At 52.9% G+C, this 21,808-nt stretch overlaps 1 protein-coding gene across 1 annotated transcript in view; it reads right to left on the reverse strand.

Annotated features, from left to right (window-relative positions):
• Positions 1 to 6,640: 6,640 nt before the first annotated feature.
• The window catches only part of Kcnk3 (potassium two pore domain channel subfamily K member 3), a 41,247-nt gene continuing 26,079 nt past the window's right edge, over positions 6,641 to 21,808 (reverse strand). Inside the window, exon 3 of the mRNA XM_015479418.1 lies at positions 6,641 to 9,913. Coding sequence (XP_015334904.1) covers positions 8,976 to 9,913 — 938 coding nt within the window. The 3' untranslated portion in view covers positions 6,641 to 8,975. The remainder of the gene's footprint in view (positions 9,914 to 21,808) is intronic.

The raw sequence follows: 21,808 nt of genomic DNA on the forward strand, positions 1-21,808 counted from the left end.
ATCCTCAGTCCAAGTCACTGACACCCCAGGATGAGGGAGCTCTGCGAATGTGACTGGAGCCCAGTCACCTGCCAGCTTTGATTAAACAGACAATTTTAGAGCATAGATAAAAGGAAGTGGTGAGTAGATGGAGCCAGCAACAGTTCACCAAGAACATGCCGGAATAAATGTCACCCTGAATTAAGGGCCCTCTATCGCGTTCTGTCCTCTTTGATACTTTCATCATCAAAGGCTTGAGTAATGGCACAGAAGGCTGGATTATCAAATCAGTGGATGAGGTGGGGCTGGGAGAGGGGAGAAATCAATTTACCATGGAGCCAGTCTTCAACACCGGGATGTCACCAAAAGCCTGGCACAGCAGCAGTGGTATAAGTGTGCGGGTGTGCTGTGTTGCGCCGACACGGGAGGAGCCGCTGCTGAGCTCCAGCATGGGAGAGGCGGGGCTCGAAAGGGGTGTAAATGGGCACCGAGCTTCTCTCTTGCCCTAGAATTTGCCACCAGAACATACAGTCAAGGACAAAGAGGTGTCCCTGTTCTCTGCCGTCTGGATCACTGAGAGGGAGGAGAAAGGATGACTGAGGTTGAGGGTTGTCACTGGGGGAAGACTCCAAGACAGGCTGGGGCAGCAGGCACCCAGGAACCAGGCATGGACTCTGCAAGGAGGGCACGTGGCTTCTTCTTCCCTGGGCAGATTTCTCTGCTGATGTGAGCTTGCTCCTCTCCCTCTGCCTGGGACTGAGGGTAAGGAGCAGCAGGCAGAGGTGGCAGGGCTCCTTGGGGGCTGTCTGCACTCCCACTATCTGGGATGGTCAGCATGTGTGCATTGTCTGTGTGCCAAGTGGACACTGGGAAGTGGCAGAGGACTGGCTGTGGGGACCAACAGGAGCAGAGCTGAGGGGACATTGGGTGGCCCCTCTTTGGAGCAGAGCCGGGAGAGACTCCTGCATGGATCCTCTGGATCCCAGTAGGTGTCAGTATCTGGACCCTGGCCATACCGAGGGCTCCATTGTCATTTTTGTCCCTCTCCCTGATTGGACTGTGGTATGGTCTGTCCCAGGAACAGGGAGACTATTAGCATTTGGTGGATTTGAGACTGAAGTTTTTAAGTGGGTCAGACTGGACTGGATTTCTGTACATCCAAGAGAGACCACCAATCTTTGAGTCTGGCCCTCAGTGTCATTTAAGAGACAGGAATGGGAGAGTCAACTTAGGGTTGTTAAAGATCCCAAGGGAAGGAAAAAACCTATTTCTTCCTTGGGGTCCAGTAGGCTCAGACTGTATGACAATCCTGTCACAGGAAGCGTGGGCTGTGAGGCCTTCAGCTGCCACTAACAGAAAACCCATTTGGGTCCGTCTGGCACCTGTCATCACTATGACAAGAGGTGTGGAGGGCAGGGCTTCCTGGGTTTGTTCAGTCTTTCCATCTCTTCCCTTTGCCATCTTCATTGTGTCCATGATGCTTCCCCTCATGGTTGCAAGATGGCTGCCTCGGTTCCCAGATGTCACAGACCTGGCAAGGCCCAAAGCAGAGGGTGTGTCCTCCCCCATGATATATTTTAGGAGGAAGGAAGCCTTTCCCAATGCGTCTGCTCCACCAAGACATTCCTGAAGAGCCCCAAACCAGAATGAAACATAACCCAGCCTTTGGACAGGCGTTTGAGGCCACTGTGATTGGTGGAGTCCTTGGGACTGGGTCAGGGGAAGGGCGAACACCTAAAAAATGTCAGACCTCAGCAGCAGGCAGAAGAGTATAGGATGGGCTCTTGATTAGTAACCAATGCCTACCATAGTAGCAAGCGCGGGAGGGTTGGCCGCCTGAAAGTCTGAGGTGTGTTTGGGCGGCATTAATAGAACACCATCCACAGCAGAGGGAGGGATGGTCACCCCTCTTTACTGGCTGGATCACATGTATATCAAGCCACAGGAGCAGAGGACTCTGAAGGTCTTCCTGATAGGGGCACCAGCTGGTGAAGGGGTCTATAGGTGCCGTCACAGGAGGTGTGGCTGAAGAGCTGGGGCATTTAACCTGAGAAGGCTTGGAGGCACCTGGCCGAGTGGAGGGAGGGCTTCTTGAATTCTTTGAATGATGCCATTTGCTCTCTGGTGACAGCCTCAGAGGCAGATCCACACTAGAAGCAGCTCTTGTCTCAGGAAAAGGGAGCCATTATGGCCTTTGGAGCTGCTACCGGGGCTGCTCAGTGGGTGTCTTGTGAGAGGACATTGACCACCCTGTAGGGGAGCTGCTGGGGGGACCCTGCTGGTGTGGCTGGACTGCATTCCAGGCCCAAGGTGCAGCGCAGTGACTGAGCTTCAGTCAGAGGGTCCTTAAGGACCACACCCTTGACCTCTGGCCTCTCCTCTAGAGAGAGGTGGGCAAGGACGTGGACGCACAGTACCCTGGAAGCCAAAGTGTCCTGGACTTTTGTTGGACCTATGATTAAGTCAGAATGAGAGCTTGTACTACAAAGATGGGGGGTGGGTGGGGACCAAAGAGAGGTCAGAGCGCAAACTGGCATGCCAAGCTCCTCGTCCTGTTGTGCCTCTAGGCCCCCAGGTTGGACCTGTTGATCTGATTGGACAGCGTCCCTTGAACCCTGATTCTGGGTCCAGAGCAAGCCATGGGTCTTTCTGCCACTCTGGCCTGGCAGTCAAACCAGAGTATTCCAGTCAGGGATGACCTGGTCACATGTGCCTTCCTCCAGGGAACAGGAACTATGGCAGAGTGTAGATGTGGGGAGCTGGCTCAGGTCAAAGGCATGATCTTTCCCCAGGAAAATTTGTCCCCTCAGTTGAAGGGCAGGGGTTGTTGGCTGGACATTCTGTTGCTCTTGATCTCATGTCCAGGGCTCTGGGGGACATGGAGGAATGTTTCTAACTCCATGTCTCCTTTTGCTCACAGGTTCTGGGAGCCAGGTCCACTTGAACCCCTCCCAATCCAAGAGGCATGGCCAGAGGACTGGGAGGCTGTAAACAGTGGGACACTGGCTGTCCTGGAGTGCTTGGGACCTGGATGTAGTCCAGCCCTGCACACCAGTCACCAAGGAAATGCTTGGGACCCTGCTCAGCACCTCATATACAGAGTGCATTCTAGCAGGACCTTGGGCTTCCTGACTGTAGTTTTGTCATCTGTGCAATGAGGACATTAGTTCTCACCTAAATCACAGTGCTGTCCTGACGGTTTAATGAGGACACGGCATGAAAGAGCTCCGTACAAGCAACATGGCATTAATGTAGATTCTTGAGGTGGGTTCGGTCAGTCACTGACCAGAGAGTGCCATGCAGTTATACCATAGCATCTACCCTAAGGATGGCACCACCCACAGGGCCCTCTCTGCAGCTGGGAGGCTGGGGGTGGGGTGTGTGAGTCTCCCAATGTTTGTCCAGATGTGAATGTGGTAAATTTCCAGCGTCAGAGTGACTCAACCACAGAGATTAGCAGCTTTCATTGATATCAGAGTCAGAGAAGCCTGGGCCCTCGTGTGTGTGTGTGTGTGTGTGTGTGTGTGTGTATGAAAGTCAGGATATGTGGATGCTAATCCTGGCTGCAACATTATCTTGCTTCATGACTTTCCCTCTGTGAACCCAAATCCCTTCCCCTGATACAGTGGAATTGGACTAACAATCTAAAGTGTGTGTGTGTGTGTGTGTGTGTGTGTGTGTGTGTTTGCAATTTTTGTCGAGGGCAATGGTATCTGGAGGGATGTCATCTGGCTGGGCGGGAGGAGGGCACTGAGTCTACCCTAGAACAGGCTTTTCAGGGCCTACTTGGGAAACAGGGTCACTAAGCCTCCTAACAAGCACCCAGCTTTGAGATGGAGAGGGAGCATCAGTTTTAAGCTATTCAGTGGCAATGATGAGGCCAGAGTTGGGCGTGGTCATCTGTGGGTAGTTGCTCTTTTCTCTGGCCATACGTCCATTCTGAATACATCCTTCCCTGGCCCTGAGACACCCCCGCCCCTGCCTTGGCTTCCTGAGATGAGTTGTGAAGAGGCTGTTGGGGTTGGGCAGAGGCTGTAGAAAGAATTAAATAACCCTAAGAGTGGGAGTGAGAGGGCCTGAGGGGGAACATCTTTTCTCAGCTCTGTCAGAATCTGCCATCTTGGCAGGATGGTGTGTTTAGATAAAGCGTACCCTCTCACCTCGATTGTGAATAAGAAGCGACCACTGTAAGAGAGGTCTACAACTTCTACCAAACCTCTGCTCAAGACCTGGGCCATCATGAAATAGTACCCAGTGAGGAGGGTGAGGACACGTGCTTGGTCAATGCAGCCACTGGGCCTGGGTTTAGACACTAGCTTTGCCACCAACTCACTGCCTGATCTTGGGCCAATGGGCTGCTCTGAGCCCCGATTTGATCTGGCCCATAATTGAGCATCACATATATATTTGGGGTTGTCACAGATGCACTGACAAGCTAAACTCCTTCTAGGACCTAGGGCAAGGAAAGAGGGAAGGATCTTTTCATAAATGAGATGAGCATTTCCCATAAAGTGTGCTCAGGAAATCCAGGACATGGAGAGATGTCATGCATACAGAGGCTCTGATGCCTGGAATGAGTTTGGAAATGCTGGGCGAAGCAAAGGCAAGCAGCATCGTGCTGCGGGATTTTCATAGCCTTTATTAAGCTATGAAGTCTCGCGAAGCTCCATGAGAGGATGATGAGTGCAGTGTTTCCCCAAATCGATTTGGCCCTTTCCTAGGAGGCATACATAGGACATATTTGGGGTAGAGATACCACTACATCCCTTTCTCTCTTGACTCCCAGGAAGTGCCTGTCTCCTTTGAGGCTCATCCCAGTGACCAAATCCATGGGGACTTGGTGTATTTCTGCCTAATCCTCTCTCTGCAGTGCTGGTTTTCTATTCTCGTGTTGTTGTGTGTCTATCTTTTAGTGCGGGAGGCCTCAGATGCCATGTGGAGTGAGGAGGGCGACACCAATGTCATCCACGGATAAAGAGCCCACTCTAGAACCATGGGCAATTCTGAGCTCTAATCACCACGGGCGGGGACTGGAGTGCGGTTCCCCTGGGGGATCCTCACAAGGTCTGTTTGTGATTATTTTTCGATGAAGAAAGGAGGGCAAGGGTCAGCATGTTGCCCAGCAAGCACTTTTAAGAAATTAAAAGTAACCTTGTGCTGTCTCCGCTGACCTCCAGAATGAACCAGTTTCTGGTCTCAGTGCCTTTAACTGTTCTAGGAAAGGCAGAGGCTGTTTGTGCCACAGGTCGTAAGCCCTGGATTTTGATGAGGTGGCCTTGGGAGTGAGTGAGCCAATGGGGAATTAAGCCCCAGTTCTGCTGTGGCTACCCTGATCCCACAGGCCACCTAGGAGCATGTGCTAGAAGACTGCCTATGGCAGCAGGGAGCAGGCAGGAGCACCATCACGGGGAAGCTCCTCGTGTCCTGCCTCTGCAGAGGGTACAGGTGCCACCTGTTTCTGCTTGAATCCTGAACCCCTTAAATAGGTCCTTCTCTTGTCTGTCAGTTGTCCTATGTGTGAAAGAGGGAGGATTTGGAGAAAGTGTCCCTATTTCATCCCCTTATTTCTCAAGTATACTTCAGTTTGCACATAGCAAAACCACTAGCAGATGGATAAGTCACTTGAGTGGGTGATGACCAGCATTTTATAACATGCAATAGAATAGGATTTACATATTTATTTATATGTATTTTTTGTACCGGGGATTGAACTCAGGGACACTCCACCACTGAACCACCCACCCCACCCACTGCCCTATTTTTTTTTTTTTTTTGTATTTTATTTAGAGACAGGGTCTCACTGAGTTGTTTAGCACCTTGCTGCTGCTGAGGCTGGCTTTGAACCAGCAATCCTCCTGCCTCAGCCTTCTGAGCTTCAGGGATTACACACATATGCCACCATGCCTGGCAAATATTATTTTATGAAAGCTAGATAGGGGGCTGGATAGGTATGTAGACTGTGGTGTTAGATGTTACTGTGGATTGTGCTCCTTGAAATTTGGAAGCCACTGGTTAGCTAACTCTGGTTGCTGGCACCAGCTGGCCAGGGTGGGTCTGCTCCCTGGGTCTGTTCTGAGCTCTGAGGCCCAAACCTAAATCTGAGGTGTAACCTCTAGATCCAGAGAAAAGATGTACCCTGAAGAAAGGTGTTTGTGATATGTCTTCTTTGAAAGAGACATTTTTGTGTCAATCAGGTCATTGAGGCAGGGAGTCCACTGAAAGAGAACGGCATGTCACTCCTAGCTGACAGTGTAGCTGGGGTATGTCCAGCCAGGCTGGACACTGCAGGCTGTGTGAGGAGAGGGACATGGGAGTGAGGATTCTCAGTTCTCCTAGGTTGCCACTCATGGTTGTATGACTTAGGACAAATGACCTGCCCTTCTATGAGCCTCAGTTTACTGATGTACAAGGATGGGGAGATGTCTAAGCTCTTGTTCTCATAGTGTGTTCCAGGATGATAGTAAGAAAATCTGGATCTTCTGAGAAGTCCCAAAAGGGAAAGGAGTGCTCCCCATTAGGCTTCTCCCCAAGGCCCGCAGACCAGTCTGATTAGCCTGAGGCGATCAGTTAGGTGTGTTTGTAGACCCGGACTGGGGACCACGGGGTGGCTGCCCTCTGACTGCCGTAAGGGTTTGTGATAACAGAAGAGCTGGAGCCTGACCCTGGTCTCCATGGACAGCATTTATTAGGCGCCATTCTCAGTGTGAAGACAGATAGGCAGGGGAGCCAAGGGGAGGCCTGGCAGCCACAGCCTGGGGAATTCAGGGGCTGCCCGGGTGGGGTGTGGGTGTGGGGACATGTCACCCACACATATTGCATATTCTGTGGCAGTGTGCCCAGGCATAAGGCATTGGGGAAGCAGAAAGACTGCCTGCGGTGTGTGTGGGGTGAGACGGGGAAGTGACATTGGCCTTCCAGTTCCCTGGAAAGGAAAGACCCATTTGGAGACCAGCAGGCTGCCGTGCTCTGCCCCAGGGCCTGCTGCCTCTTTCTCCACCATCTCTCTGCAACTTTGGTTGTGGTTCCCTCGGGTCTGACGGGACTTGACCCCTCGAGGGCAGGGTCACACATAGGACAGAGGCAGCTAGCACTGTCCCCCACCCCCAACATAAAAACAGAGGGCACTCTTCTAGGCCCTGGGCCCCACCCCACTTGGCACCAGGGCCAGGTCTTCTACACTGAGATGGGATCACAGACAGGCCGGACTTCTTCCCTCTTGGGGTTCCCAGGGCCTAGAGGACATTGCTGAGTTGGAGCTTGAGGCTGACCATCCTTCAGGCCCCTCTCTCCACCTTCACTGAATGCCAGGGCTGACCTTGCTCAGCAGAGTTGAGGAGCTGACCCTGGAGCAGCACGGGAAGGCCGAGCTGTGGGAGGAGAGGTCCCTCACCTCCACCTTGATGCGGTCCCAGCTACTCTACCAGCTCTAGCTGTGGGGAGAGTAGAGGGCATGCCCCCACCCACCACACTCCACCTGAGCCTCTGAGTTGCAGGTGGGGCAGGCAGAGGGCACAGAGGTCTAAGCCTCCTGCTTGGAGGAGTATTCATGATTTTGGCCATAGCTTATCAGTAGCTACTTGGGACACAGGTACCCACAATGGCTGCTGCGGGGCTAGGGACGATGTCCCAGTAGGACAGCAAAGACAGGCTGTCTTTGCCTCTCTGCCCAATTTCCAACCGCCCAGAGCTGCAGTTCCTGACCTAGTACTGCTTACCTTGGTCCCAAGGACTTTCCTGCTTGTAAGCAGGTAGCCCAGAGACAAGGGCCCCTTCAGAGTCCCTGTCTTGGGACAGGAGTAGCAGAAGCTGAGCATCAGCAAGGTCCCTGCCCGGGGCTTGTAGTTCTGGTTTAAGCCTCGGCCGCCCACAGGATGCTGCATGTGTGGGGCAGGAACCTTGCTTCTAAGCTGGAAGGAACATTACTCAGGCTATGACAGGCAAGGGGGTTCTCGTTCCCCTTTGCCTTTTGCTCTCTGTGTCACCTTGGGCAGGACACTTCACCTGTGTCCTCGTCTATGAAATAGAGACAAGAATTCCAGCCCTGGTGAACTATTTGGAGTTTTGTGAGACTCGAACGAATGAATAGACAGATGGGGTTTGGGGAAGCTAAAAACCCACTCCACAAATTTAAGAGTTGGTAATGAGTAGCAGTAGCAGCCAGGGGTGGCCAGTTGGTGTTCTGTTCTGGATTTCAAGGGCAGTGTGTGGAAGGCTGGAGTCCTCCTCTTCCCCCAGAGAGTGCACTAGAGGCCACTAGGTCTACCCACCCGTGCCACTGCCCCGCAGCCCAAAGCCCTAGAGCCTTTCCTCCCCTGCTCCCCTCTCCCCCTCCTGCCACCTGCCTGTTCTTTCTTTCTGTCCTGCCCTCTGGGGGCTAGCTTTAGGGGCTGCTGAGGTTTCCACTTTCTCCATAAGGTGAAGCCATGCAAAACAACACAGAAGGTAGTGAGAGGCCAGGAGACACAGCTGGGGATGAGGGGGTGAGGAGTGGGACTGAGTGGGGGTGACCTGGACAAAGACACCCTGGCTTTTGAAGCCAAGGGATGGTGGGAGACCCGGCAGGACAGAGGTATAAATAGAGAGATGCAAACCAACGTGGAACACTAAGTCCCCTGGGGAGGTGGGGGTCTGGGTACCAGCAGGGCCTCTGAGGACTGGGGAGCTTCTTAGATTTCCAAAAGGGTTGGGAGGCTCCCTCCTAGCTTCTGCCTTCCCTCTAAGACCCCCCCCAAGTTTCACATTTCTTGGAATATGCTGGGCTCGGATGGGGGCTCCAGGAGTCCTCAGAGCCCGGTCTCCTGCCGGCTGGTGCGAGCAGGCACAGTTGGAGTTGGGGAGGTGGGGGGACAGTGGTGGTGGGGGACTGGGGGCATCCCAAGGACCGAAGGCGGCTGGTGGGGGTGCTCCTGGCCGACCCCCCTCCCCCGTTGCTCTTCTGGTCAGGAGCCCCGGCCCGGCCCCCGCTGGCAGGTGGTCCAGGCCCCGCGGGGGGGGGTTCATACGGAGCTCCTGCGCTTCATGAGGCTGCGGAAGGTGGACAGGCTGTGAAGGCCTGTGGACACCGAGCTGATGGCAGAGCGCTGCGTCCCGCTGCAGAGGCAGCGGTGCGAGTGGGTGTCGCTGTAGCGGCCGCCCACTCCGGGCGAGGAGTGGCTGTGCTCCACGCACGTGTCGGACGTGGACAGGTCCCGCGGGATGATCATGGGGATGGAGTACTGCAGCTTCTCGCGGCTCTTGTACCAGAGGCACGAGCACATGGACTGGAAGTGCAGCACCTCGGCGTACACGTTGCGGAAGCCGCTGCCCCCGGGGGCCGCCGTGGACGAGGCGGTGTCCGTGGTGTGCGCGCTGTCGCCGCCGCCGCCGGTGCCACCGCCCAGGCAGCTGAGGCCGCCCAGTCCGCTGCCCGTCTGCCCATTGTGTGTGAGCAGCGCGCGGTGCTCGGCGTCGCGCTTCTCGTCCTCGGCGTTCATGGTCATGAAGCGCAGCACCACGAGATTGAGGAAGGCGCCGATGACCGTGAGGCCCGTGAGGATGTAGACGAAGCTGAAGGCCACGTACTGCGGCTGCGTTTGCAGCGCCTGGTCCTTCTGCAGAGCCACGTAGTCGCCGAAGCCGATGGTGGTGAGCGTGATGAAGCAGTAGTAGTAGGCCTGGAAGAAGGTCCAGTGCTCGTAGTAGGAGAAGGCGGCGGCGCCGATGCACAGCGTGCTGATGCACGAGAAGAAGCCGATGAGCACCATGTTGGCCATGGACACATCGGCGCGCCGCATGCCCAGCCCCTTCTTGGCACGGTGCAGCAGGTACCTCACGAAGGTGTTGATGCGCTCGCCCAGGCTCTGGAACATGACGAGTGTGAGCGGGATGCCCAGCAGCGCGTAGAACATGCAGAACACCTTGCCGCCATCCGTGCTGGGCGCTGCGTGGCCATAGCCTGGGGAGAGCGGGAAGAGGAGAGAAATCACAGGCTGTGGGGCTGCCTTTCCGGAGAGCCTCCTCCTCCTCCTCCACTTCCCTCCCCATCCTGCAGATCCTGGGCCTTTCAACCCCCGTGGGCATATCTGCGTTCCTATGCAAGTCATCTTGTGACAATTTCAGAAGGCAGGTAAGAAGGAAGAAACTGGAAGGGCCCCTTAATTTCTTCCAAGATCACACTGTTTGGAAGCAGAGCATCCTGGGTCTGACCTCGAATCTGCTTGGCTTCAAAACCCAGGTGGTTTTATGTAGCTGGAGAAGGAGCTGGCTCTCAGAACTCCTAGAAACTGTGTCCAGAGGCAGCTGAGGGAGTGTGAGTACCAGAGTCACTTGAATACTGGGTTCTAGTTTAGTGCCCCCACCCCCGATATGCTCCCTGAGCTCTTTGGACCTTGACTATGAGGGGAGGTGTTTGGACTGAATGGGTTCTGACATCCTGGGATTCACTGTGGAGCGAGGGAAAATGAGGCAGGGACCAGCCTTCGATGATTTCCCTGCTGCCAGCCAAAGCTATGGGGGTGGTAGGCCTCTGGGGCTGCTGGCCCCGCAGTGGCAGAGAAAGAGAAAGGAGACCAACTGCCTTGGCCTTCCCAGACAGAGGAGTAAGTGCTCCAGGTCTTTGAACTCCCAATCTGGTATTGGGGCCTGGAGTCTTCCCTGGTCTTGGCCCCAAAGTAGGATATGCCCTCATGGGGATGTGACATTACCCTTGGCCAAGCAGGAGCTGAGTGTCCTTCCGGGTGTGTTACTGTCACTAACAAGGCAGTCTCTGTAAACCCCACCCCCACCCCCAGTTCTCACAGAGTCGGGAGCCAAGCAGAGGCAAAGCCTCCCTTTGAGCCAACCATTGCCTGGTTACCTGGACAGAAAATGACCCTGGATGGGAACTTAGACACTCTGGGCACAAGTTCAGGCCCTGTCACTAGTGGCTGTGACCTTGGGCAAATTACTCTCCCTTTCTGATTATGTTTTTTTTTTGTAAAATGAGGTCCACTGGTCTGAACCTCTGTCTTTCACCAAGCTATGGAGGTATTGATTTCTTTTATTAATAGAATTATGCTAATAAAATAATGCTGGCAGCATTTCCAATTTTGCCTTTTTTCGAAGCCTTAAGAAATCTTAACCAAATTCTTCTTGTTCCATGCAGTCCTCCTGGATTCCTCATAGCTGAAAGTGATTTCTGCTTATTTGAATGGAATTGGTAATGTTCAGCTTTGAACTCTAGGGCCCTGGATGACATACATCTAAACACTACCTTGTGGGGGGTGTCACTGGAAGGCCTGTCATGTTCCTCTCTAACTCCCACCTCCACATTGTCAGCCACACTGCCCCCATGGGGACCCAAAATACACTTGATGTCTAAATTGCAGGGCAGGGGAATGCATGCTTTTGTATCTGATCTGCCCTGACGGTGGAGTGTGTGTGTGTGTGTGTGTGTGTGTGTGTGTGTGTGTGAGAGAGAGAGAGAGAGAGAGAGAGAGGGAGAAACCTCTCTAGCCTTAGTTTCCATATCTGTAAAATGGGGCTAATGAGTCACCTGCTTTGGGGAGGAATAAGTGCAATAATGTATGTGGCGCACTTAGCCTAGTGCCTGGTCCATATCAAGTGCTCAATAATGGCTCACTGATGAAGAACGGATGAAGTGCCAGGTGACTCTCACATTTCCAAGACAGCACCAGGTCTGGGGGCAGCTGTGTTCCCGTTAAGCTGGCATCTCTGCCAGCCTAGGGCCATTTGAATCTTAAAGCTCAATGAGGTCTGGGAACAGCTGCTCAGGGTGTGTGAGGTGTGGGGCTGCCCTTAGAATGGGCTCCCCCACCCCCACTGTGGCATCGAGCCAGTGGCTGTGTCCCCTTTGTCAGAGGCCTGGACAACGGAGCTGCTGAGCAGCGGTCCTGGCCCATCCCTGGCCCAGCAGGGTGAGAACAGATTGTGCCCGCCAGCTCGGCCGCAGCGGCCAGACCACAACTCACCTCGACAGCTGTGCAGGTCCTGAGCCAGAGCTGCTGCTTATCCTGTCCTTCAAGTCCCCAAGGCCAGCACTGCACAGGCTAGAGGGCAGGTGCAGCACTGGTGACAAGACTCCACAGGGAATGGGGAATGTGGGCCTGGCCCTAGCTGTGTGGCCTTGGGCAAATCCCTTTCCCTCTCTGGGCTTCTTTGCCTTGTAATACTGGGCAGGGGTTGAACTAAAGCTATTAATTCCCGCCCTGGCTGCCTGCTCGAGCTGCACTTGGGAGTAAAGAAGATACTAGGCGTGAAAGTTCTTCGGAACTAGGTATGAAAGTGCTTTGGGATTGTACAGTGTGCACTGGAACCAGTGTGATGGGACCCTGGGGGAGAGTGCCTGAGAGCTAGTCCAGGGAGCAGGGCTCTCTGTGGGCTCAGGGTAGGGGACCCCCGTCTACCACCAACACCATCCCCGCCTCCTGGCTGGGCGATTGTTCATAGACTGTGTCTTCTCTGGGCCCAACGCCTTTTAGGAAACCCAGTGGCCACCTGCCCGGCCCCCTCACTGCCACCTTTGCTCACAGTGCCTGTCTTCACTGCTACTGCCCAGCACCCATTCCCATGGGGCCCAGCGTTCACAGCGACAATCCCCCCCCCATGCCCTCCTCCTGTTGAACTTAGTAACTCTCAAAGCAAGTGACTCATGCAGGCCTGACCAAGGCTCTTACCAGGACAGAGCCACTGCCCTGTCCAGGGGGGCCCTGGCCTGGGTGGGCCTGCCCCTTGGGGTCAGATGTCCCCAAGGGTATCACTTCCCACTGCAGGCCAGGGCTTATCAATCAGAAGATCTGACTCCTCGGGGGTATTGTTAACTTAGTCCTCAGAGGCTCCTAGGAGGCCACTGTGGAGACCAGCTCCACTTCACAGTTGGGGTCAGGAGGCCTGGAGAGGCCTTGTGAGCTGGCCAAGCCCACCCAGCTGTCCTGACTCAGTGTGCACCCCCAGGCACTGGAGTCAGTGTGGCACCATAGGAAGGGTGACCGGAAGGGCGACTGAGGAGCGTCACCCTTGGAGCCTCAGCCTCAGGTGCTGACTTGAACAGGACGCAACAGAAGGGGGAGGGGAGAGAGATGGCCAGGGAGACGGAGGCCTCTCTAAGTATGGGGTCCCAGGTGAGCATGCCCCGCCCCTTTGCCTGTTCCATGTCACTGGGTGAAAGGGCAGGGGATCTGGGAGGACCTGCTGACGTGGGTGCCCAGCTTGGAGGACGGCCAGCCGGGGTGGAGCCACTCCCAGGAGGCACCGGACTTCTGGGAAGTAGCTGGGAGTTTGGCAAGCCCCATCTGTTGCCAGAAGGTCGGCCTCCGGCCTGGTCCCTGCCCACGTCAGGCTTGGCCTTGCGAGGGAGGGGGTAAGAGGTGTTACCCATCTCCTCCTTGCCCAGCCCTGGCTGAGGGGCTCTGCTGTCCCTCTGGGGCATCCTCTCTCACAGTACCTCCTGGGCTGGGCAGTCAGGATTGACCACGAGACACTTGCTGCTGCCTCTCTGAGTCCTCACCCGGCTGTCTCCCATTCCCTCACTCTGTCTCCCTTCCTTGAACCCACCATAGATTTAAAGGTTCTCAGAGCCAGACAGGCTCTGAGTGATATTTAGTTCAGTCCTTATATTATACAGATGAGGAAATCAAAGACCAGAGAGAGAAAGCTACTTGCCCAAGCTCACACAGCTGGTAAATGATAGAGCCAGGACTATAACCCAGGATACTTGATTCCAAAACCAATATTTTTTTTCCCTGATCTCTGGCTCATGGGTAACCAGAGTCAGTTCATTCAACTAGGGCCAGCAACTCCAACTTGGGAGCAGCTTAGCTAAGAGATGGCTCTGGAACCTGGCTGGAGAAATAGAAATTGCCTTGAGGAAGCCAGGTGACTGGACATAAAAATTAATTATATATCTGGGTATGAGAACTTATTATTAGTATAAATATTTGAGGGTGGCGAGAAACTAAGAGATAGGACGGGAACTCCAGGTGGCTGTTCTTTTCTTTTCCTCCTGGCATCAGCAAGGAGCTCAGACACTGGCTGTCACCATCTTCTGGGGTCATGCAGAGCCTGAAGGGGTGCATCTACCCCCCCCCTCCCCCGCTGATCCTTCTCGCTCTGTGGCCTGTTTCCTAGTCAGAGCACAACTAGCCACTCTGAGCCCTTGGCAACGGCCTTGGCTGGGCAGGGCTGGGCTGCCTGCTCCCCACTGGCCTCAGATGCCTGCTGGCCTGCTGGCCTGACCTCCTGCCTCTGGCCTAGCTGGTCACAAGCCCAGGCTGCCACCTGCAGCCTTGGGTGGAGGAAAGCGCCTGGGGCTGGGAGGCAAGGACTGTGTGTCTCACTGCCCCTGACTAACTTCGTGTCTTGGCCAGTGCCTTCCCCTCTCTGGGCCTCAGTTCCCCTCATCTCAGTGTCATGGGCAGAGAGGAGGCTCCCACCTTCTCTCATGGTATCAGTGTATTATCTTCTCTGTTCCCCTACCCATTTATAGAGCCAAGATTTTGAAAAAGTTTCATTAATGAAGTACCATGTGTTAATCAGTACGGTGTTGATACTACGTAGAGCAGACACTGAATACATGATTATTAAAGCCATAATGTATTTCTCCATCAAAATTAATTAAGAACACATCTGCTTATAGAACATCTGATTGGCATGGGATAATAATAATGATTCCATGAGACTGACTGACTTAATTAATTGTTATATGTTTGAAATACTGAAAATAAGGAGGGGATCTCCATAGTTTGGTAAGGTAGTTAAGAGCCCAGGCTTTGAAGCTAAATAGCTTTTTAACCTTGGCCAAGTTTCTTAATTCTCTGTGCCTCAGTTTTCCCACTTATAAAATGGCCATAATAATATATGTACCTCATAGAGTTCCTGGGGGGATTTAAGCAGACTTAAAATGCTTAGGGCATTGGGATCCATAGATATTAATTATTAATAACATCAACAACCCACGATCAGTCTTTCCCAAGGATAATTCTCTGAGATATCAGTTCCATGGGATGTTAATAACTGTTGGTTGAGAAAAGGGTTGCTTGGTTAAATTAAATTGGGGAAATGCCGGATTAAAGAGGATTTGTCATTTGATTTAAGTGTAGGCTGTGTCAGTGCCAGCCATGTGTTAATGTGCAAGGCCAGTGGAAGCCAGGGGAAGCTGCTAAGTTTCCTACTTATTTGATCATGGACAATTTTCCTCACAGTGCATATTGCTGAACAAGCATTCTTTGGAGCACAGTTTGGGAAACACTCTTCCTTCACATCCAGAGCCTGTAGGGTCCTTCTTCCCGTTTCTGACTTTGAGGTCCTCTGATCTCCATCTCGGGGTGGATTAGAAACACAGTGCTTGGCGGTGCCTGGCCATATCCTCTCTCCCTGCAGACCTAGTTATCTAATGTAAATATGGCCCTGGCTGGGCTAATGTTTGTCCTGAGGGAAGATGGATGAGGTGACCTATGGCCCAAGACACCCAAAGGCTTTGAATTCTGGACTGATGCTGGAAATGGGGGAAGGGCCTAGCTTTGGGGTGCTGCCTGGGCCCTGTGGGGCAGCCAGCAAGGAGCGGGGGCTCCAGGGAGGAGAGGAGGGTTGGGCTCATCTGCGGTGGGGCAGAGGGCAGCCAGGCCTGAGCTGAGTGTCACCTGGGAAGGGCCTTCGAGTGCTCTGCCTCCTCAGGGACAGAGGCATGGAGCAGAGCTGCCTTTAGTCTGGAGATGGCATCAGTGTGGAGCTGGGAGGTGGGACTGGGGGCTCCTAGGTAGCCTGATTGGTGTGCTAAAGGGGGTGAGGGAAGGCATCGGGCACAGGAGCTCAGGCCTCTTGGAGGCAGAGGGCAGGGCTGCTGGTCTGGGGCATTGGTAGGGGGGAGTGCAGGTGCTCTCCCTCCCTCTTGGAAGATCTGGTTCAGGAACTGCTGGAATCTTTCTCCCAGTGCTGCAAGTCCCCTTGGAGTTCCACACAGGGCCTGTAGGGGGCAGTTGCTAAGGAAATATTGTTCAACCCCAAAGGCCAAGGTTTTGGAGGACTTTGCAGTCTGAAATTGCAGAGAGTAAATCTCCCGGCAGACACCCAGAGTGGGAGGGGAGGTGGCCATCAGCAGGAGGTCCTTTGGTGACTCATAGTTCCTGCTCTTGCTTTGGTACCCTGTCCCCTTCAACTTTAAGGCCTTAGAAGGACCCCCCCCTCCCCCATGGCCTGGCCAAACCCAGAGCTGGGCTTGGGAAACCACAGAGCCTCGTGAGTTGGGGTGGGGGTGGGGGTGGGGACCAGCGTACAGAACTGGGTCTGGAGTTTGTCGCCCTCCAGGCCAGAGCTCCCAGGAAGGACAGCTCTGAAGCCCAGCACCCATCCCCTCGCTCAGCCCTGCCCCTTCCCAAGGCCTCTCTTCCCATCTCCTCTCGTGGCTCTTCCCCCCACTCCGAACCAGCTTGTCTGTCCCTGCCCCTTCCTTCCTCCCGGATTCCATTCTCTCTCTCCTTAGCTCTCTCCCATCCGCAGGTGCCCCCTTACTGATTGGGGGCCCTCTGGTGTAGGACAGTCTCAAGGCCCCCAGCCCCCACCTTCCCTGGGCCCACGTGGAGTGGGGGAAGCTGAGAGGGAGGGTGCTGGTGTCATGGAAAATCCCTGCAGCAGCCAAGGTCAGTGTTTGCAGACACAGTCTGGCCTGGAGCCAGGCCTGCCTCCTGGGCCAGCTCCCTCGGGCCTGTCCCAGAGGCCGGCTTTGTGCAGGGACCTCAGAGGCACCCAGAGCTGCTTTGGGTGCCTGCCACAGGGATCTCAGCAGCGATCAGTGGTGGAGTATGGAGACGGTACAGTTCAACTTGCCCATTTTATAGATAGGTAAACCAAGCTCAGAGAGGAACAGGGACCAGCCCCTGGTCACAGCAAGTTGGTGATGAGCAAAGACTGGGTTGCAGGACCTTTGTTCTCTTTGACTGACCCATGCTGTGAAGGAGAGCCTTCTATAATCTGTTCTACTAGGCCAAGGAATAGGAAAGGCTGGGTTTAAAATGTCCATGAACTCAAGGCTAGTTTGAGGTTAGGCTAGACTCAAGGCCAGTGATGTGGCCAGGAGAAGTAGACCAGATGATCAAACCAAGGTGACCTCAAAACATTTCCCATCTGGGAGTAAATCACATGAACCCTTTCAGTGGAAGCACTTTGAAAACTTCAAAGACCCATCTAAAGCCCAGGTTAGCACTGCCCGTATTATTCAAATGTGTGGCAAAGTTGATCAGTTTTTAGGTGGGGTCTGAGATGAACAGAGGAGGGTTGGAGGTGAAGAACTTCAGGGTGTCAGGAGGGCTTCATGGAGGAGGGTGCATTTTCCCTGAGCTCCAAGGGGCTGATGGGAGATGCAGGACTGACAGGGAAACTGCTGCGAACTGGACACCTATTGGTAGGGGCAGAGAAAACAGGCGGAGGTGTTTTCATATGTCGGGCTGGGGGGACCTGCAGGATCTCAGAACGGCAGCTTCCTGGTGCGCGAGAGCCTTACAAATGCATCTATCAGGGGACCCTGCAGTGCCACTTCTAGGAATCTCTGCTGGGAAAAAAACCAGAGATGGGAACAGAGATTTATGAACAAGGATGTTTATAGCAGCATTTTCATTGTGAAAAATTGTAAACAGTCCAAATGTTCACCAATAGGGTTTGGTTAAACATATTAAGGTATATTTATGGGGCAGAATATTGTGCAGCCATTAAAGTGCTGTTCCTGAGGAGTCTCTTAATTACATAGAAAACCTCATATCACGTTAAAGATGGGAGGCACAACCCTTTCTGTATGGTGGGACCCCATACTAACTATATGCATATAAAAAATGTATGTATACATGCATACCCGCAGCAGAAGGAGCTAGGAGGAAATATACTAAAAGCTCTTGGAGTTTATCCTGAATAATGGGCTCATGATTAATTTTAATTTTCTTTTTATACTTTCTATGTTTTGCAAAAATTTTATTACTTTTATAAATAGAAGATGATGAATATTATAAACCTAACAACAATACAAATCTTCCTGCTGGAGCAAGAAGTTCTGTTGAAAAATGAAGGTCATTGAGGAGGGAGAGGGCTCAAATTTGAGGATCTTTGAAAGGCAGGTTCAGGGTAGAAATCTTACCTGGAAGGCAATGGGGAGCCATTGACAGCTCCCGAGTAAGGGAAGTAGGTGCTCAAAGAGGTGCTGAGATGAATGACATGGCACCCCTGGGTGGGGGCAGGGGCGACATTGGGAAATGGGGGCAGGAGGATTCATTAGGGGAAACTTGGCATGGCCCAGTTGTCAAGGGCCTGGGTGTGAGCTAGACAGAAGTAGAGAATTCAAGAGTTCAGGAGGAGAGAGTGGGGGGCGGGTGGGGAAAGGTAAAGAGAGAAAAGAGGAAGGGAAGAGAGGGGAGAGAGAGCACACAGTGTGGGGGACACCTGCTGATGTGGTGGCACAGGCCTGTCATCCCAGTGACTTGGGAGGCTGAGGCAGGAGGATCACAAGTCCAAGGCTAGCCTCAGGAAATTCGTGAAACCCTGTTTTCAAATAAAAATAAAAAGGACTGGGGATGTAGCTCAGTAGTAAAGTGTCCCTGGATTCTATCTGCGATACCAAAAAACCAAAACAAAACCCCAACCCACAAAAAACAAACAAAACCCCAAACCCCAAAACAAAAACCAGTGTTTGGGATGCCCTTGTGTTTATGGGTGAAACTCCCTGCTCTACGGGTGGAATTTTTTTGTCTCTTTTGTTCACTGGTATGTCCCCCACACATAGAAGAGTGCTTGGCTTAGAGCCTGTGCTTGATAAATCTCTGCTGATTTATTGAATTAGGGGGAGGTGGGCATCCAAGACAGACCTGATGTTTGAATGGGATGGAAACAGGGAGGATGAATGGAATGCGAGGCCCCAGAGGGAAGTGGGCAGGAACACACTGCAGGGCAGGATCCTGGGAAGGATGCTGACCTTGGGCCTTTGGGATCTGCCCTAGGGCATGGTGTCACGGCCCAGACCTGTGTTTTGTGTGTCCTTATGACCAGTTGTACATGGTATTTTTTTTTTTTTTTAGTTGTTGATATTTATTTATTTATTTATTTATATGCGCCTCATACATGCCAGGCAAGTGCGCTACGGTTGAGCCCCAGCCCCAGCCCTGGGCAGGGTATCTTTGAGTTCAGAACAACAAATTCAGATTTGATGTAGTGCAGTTTTAATTAAATAAATCTGCCAGGGACAGCCTGACATTGAGAAGGAACTCTACAACCCAATATAAAGTGGACTTGCCACAGTGGACAGCCCAGGTAGGGGTCCAGAGCCTGGACGCCTGAAATCTCACCATTTGGGCAGAGTTATGGGGGAGGGTTGGGTCACAGAGAGGTGATGGTGCACAGGAGTTGAAGAGAACCCAACTGGGAGTCAAGATGCCCTGTGTGTGCCCATCCTCACTTTGCCTCTGTCTTGATGTAGGACAGAGGTCAGCAAACCATTTTAAATAAAGGGCCTGACAGTAAATGTTTTGGGTTTCCCAGGCCATATGATAGTGTCTCACAACTACTCAACTTTGCCACTGGATCAAGGAAGCAGCCATAGAGGCTATGAAAACAAATGCACATGGCCTTATTCTAATAAAACTTTATTAGAAAAATAAACAGTGGGCCAGATTCAGCCTCAGGCCCTAGTTGGCCAGGTTCTCTTACCTATAGATGGGATATTAGATTAAAAGTTCCCCAAGGTCTCTCTGGAAAGTTATATTTAGTATTTAATAAATTGTTAGCTCCTCCATGTCCCATGCACATGGGAGAGGGGTGAGTTTTGAGGAAGGCCAAGAGCCCAAACCTGTCTGTGGGATTGGTCCTCATAGCTCTTGGGAGGACCCATTTCCACATTATGGATACTTATGTTCTTTTCCTACCTGACACACTCCTATTCCTCCATCAAAACCCACCTCAAAAGCCACCCCCTCTGGGAAGCCTTCCCTGAGCTCACCCACCTAAATAAATCAGTGTTCCTGAGGCCCTTTGATCATTACTCATCATCCTTCAAACATTCATCCATTCATCTTGCTGACATTTTTGAGTCTTTCCTATGTACTGTGCTCCAAGTAGAGTAGTAATCGTTCCTCGTATTTCCTCCACACCAGCCTCCATCACTTACAAAGCAGTTTCTATACATTCCACTGTTGAAGTTTGCACGGAAGGCCTACACAGGAGGTATTATTTTTACCCTGTTCTATGGATGTGGAAAATTGAGTCTCAGAAAGACATTTTTTTTTTTTTTTTTAATCTCAGGCCACAAATACTGAAAGTTAACTTGAAATGCAAAGACAGTCCCCCTTCCTCTGTTCTTGGCTGCTCTAGGACCCTTAGCCCTGGGATGGAAGTCAGAAGACCTGCGGTCGGGTTCCAGCTGTGCCACTGTGTGAGTGTCACAGGCAAACCCCTGCCCCGCTCCTGGTCTTGAAGAGGTTGGAGGAGATGTCCTCGGGGCCCATCAGCATTCTAGGATTCTGGGCCGTCATGGGTGCTGCCATCTGTCCCCTACCAACAGTGGAGAGAGAAGCAGAGTCAGTGGGAGGGTCAGTCAAGGGCCCCTGGGCCTGTCAGATGCTCAAGCAATGCACTGGGCCTTTGGGTGCACATTAGACCATGGTTCTGGTTGGCATTGATGAGATGCCATGGAGTCAGTGAAGGCCTTGGGAGGGTCTGATCAACCTTCCCCCAGCTGAAGCAGAGGGGCAGCTGGAGTTTTAGCTTCAAAACCGACCCCTTGATCCATCTCAAGACAACCTCCCCACACTGCCTGAGGCGCCCAGGGCCAAGGCTGGCCAGGGCACTTGGACAATCTTGTTGGCCTCAGTTTTCCCTATTGCTTGCCCAGCCCCTCCTTCTGATCCTGGACCCTGTCTCCTGGGGCCTTGAGTTTCTGCTTCCTTTTGCTTCTTCAGTGACTGATGCGTCTGAGTTTGGTCTCCTGTTGGTCTTTCTGGCCTCTGAGCCTTCTGTGGGTGGGGTTGGCTTCTACTTCTCAGCTGCTCAATACCTGGCATACAGTAGCAGTAGTGGTGGTGGTGGCAGTAGTAACGGTAGGAAAGCTCATGGTTATCAAGCATGTGTCAATAAATGCTTGGTGCCTCAGTGTCTGTCAGGCACCGTGCTAAGTGCTTTACACATGATTTAATCTTCACGGAAATTTTATGACAGAGGCATTATCTCCACTTTACAGATGAGAAAACTGAGGCACAGTTAGCTTTCATAACTCACTCAAGCCCACATGGCTGGTGAATGGCTGAGTACAAGTCCTTGTTTGGGCCTGTCATCATGGACAACCCTACCAACGTCAGCAGAGAGCTGCTGAATTCTGGAAGCGGGGGGTCCTGGGTTTCCAGCGATAGGGACTGAGCTGAAGGGCTGAATAACACAGACAAGGCCACACAGGCATATGGCAGAACCAGGCCTTCCTAGGCCAAGTCCTGTTCTCTTTCTTTTTCATCTCAGTGGCCTCCTGGGCCTCTGGACTGAGGTCAGGGATCAGGCTCATCTGAGCATGACCTTCAAGAATCACTGCTCTTAAGGCTGTCCTGGGAAAGGGGTGACATGGGGTGGGTGAGTGCTTTCCACTTCCATTCCCCCAGGCCCTTCCTACAGTGGCAGGGCCTGAGAGTGCACTGGGACTCCTTCACTGGTCTGAGCCAGATGGCAGGAGGTGGCAGGCTGAGGCTGCCACAGGCTGTCAGGGATTTCATGGCTGGCCCTGGAAGAAGACAGCCAGCTCTGGCAGAGAGGGTTATGGTGCCCAGGGAGGCTGAGCAGAGAGTAGGGACCCCTGGAGCTGAAGGGCTCAGGTTTTGGACAATCTGTAATGCATGATTGT

Source organism: Marmota marmota, unplaced genomic scaffold (assembly GCF_001458135.2).
Source record: "Marmota marmota marmota unplaced genomic scaffold, marMar, whole genome shotgun sequence".
In the NCBI taxonomy this organism is placed as follows: Eukaryota; Metazoa; Chordata; class Mammalia; order Rodentia; family Sciuridae; genus Marmota; species Marmota marmota.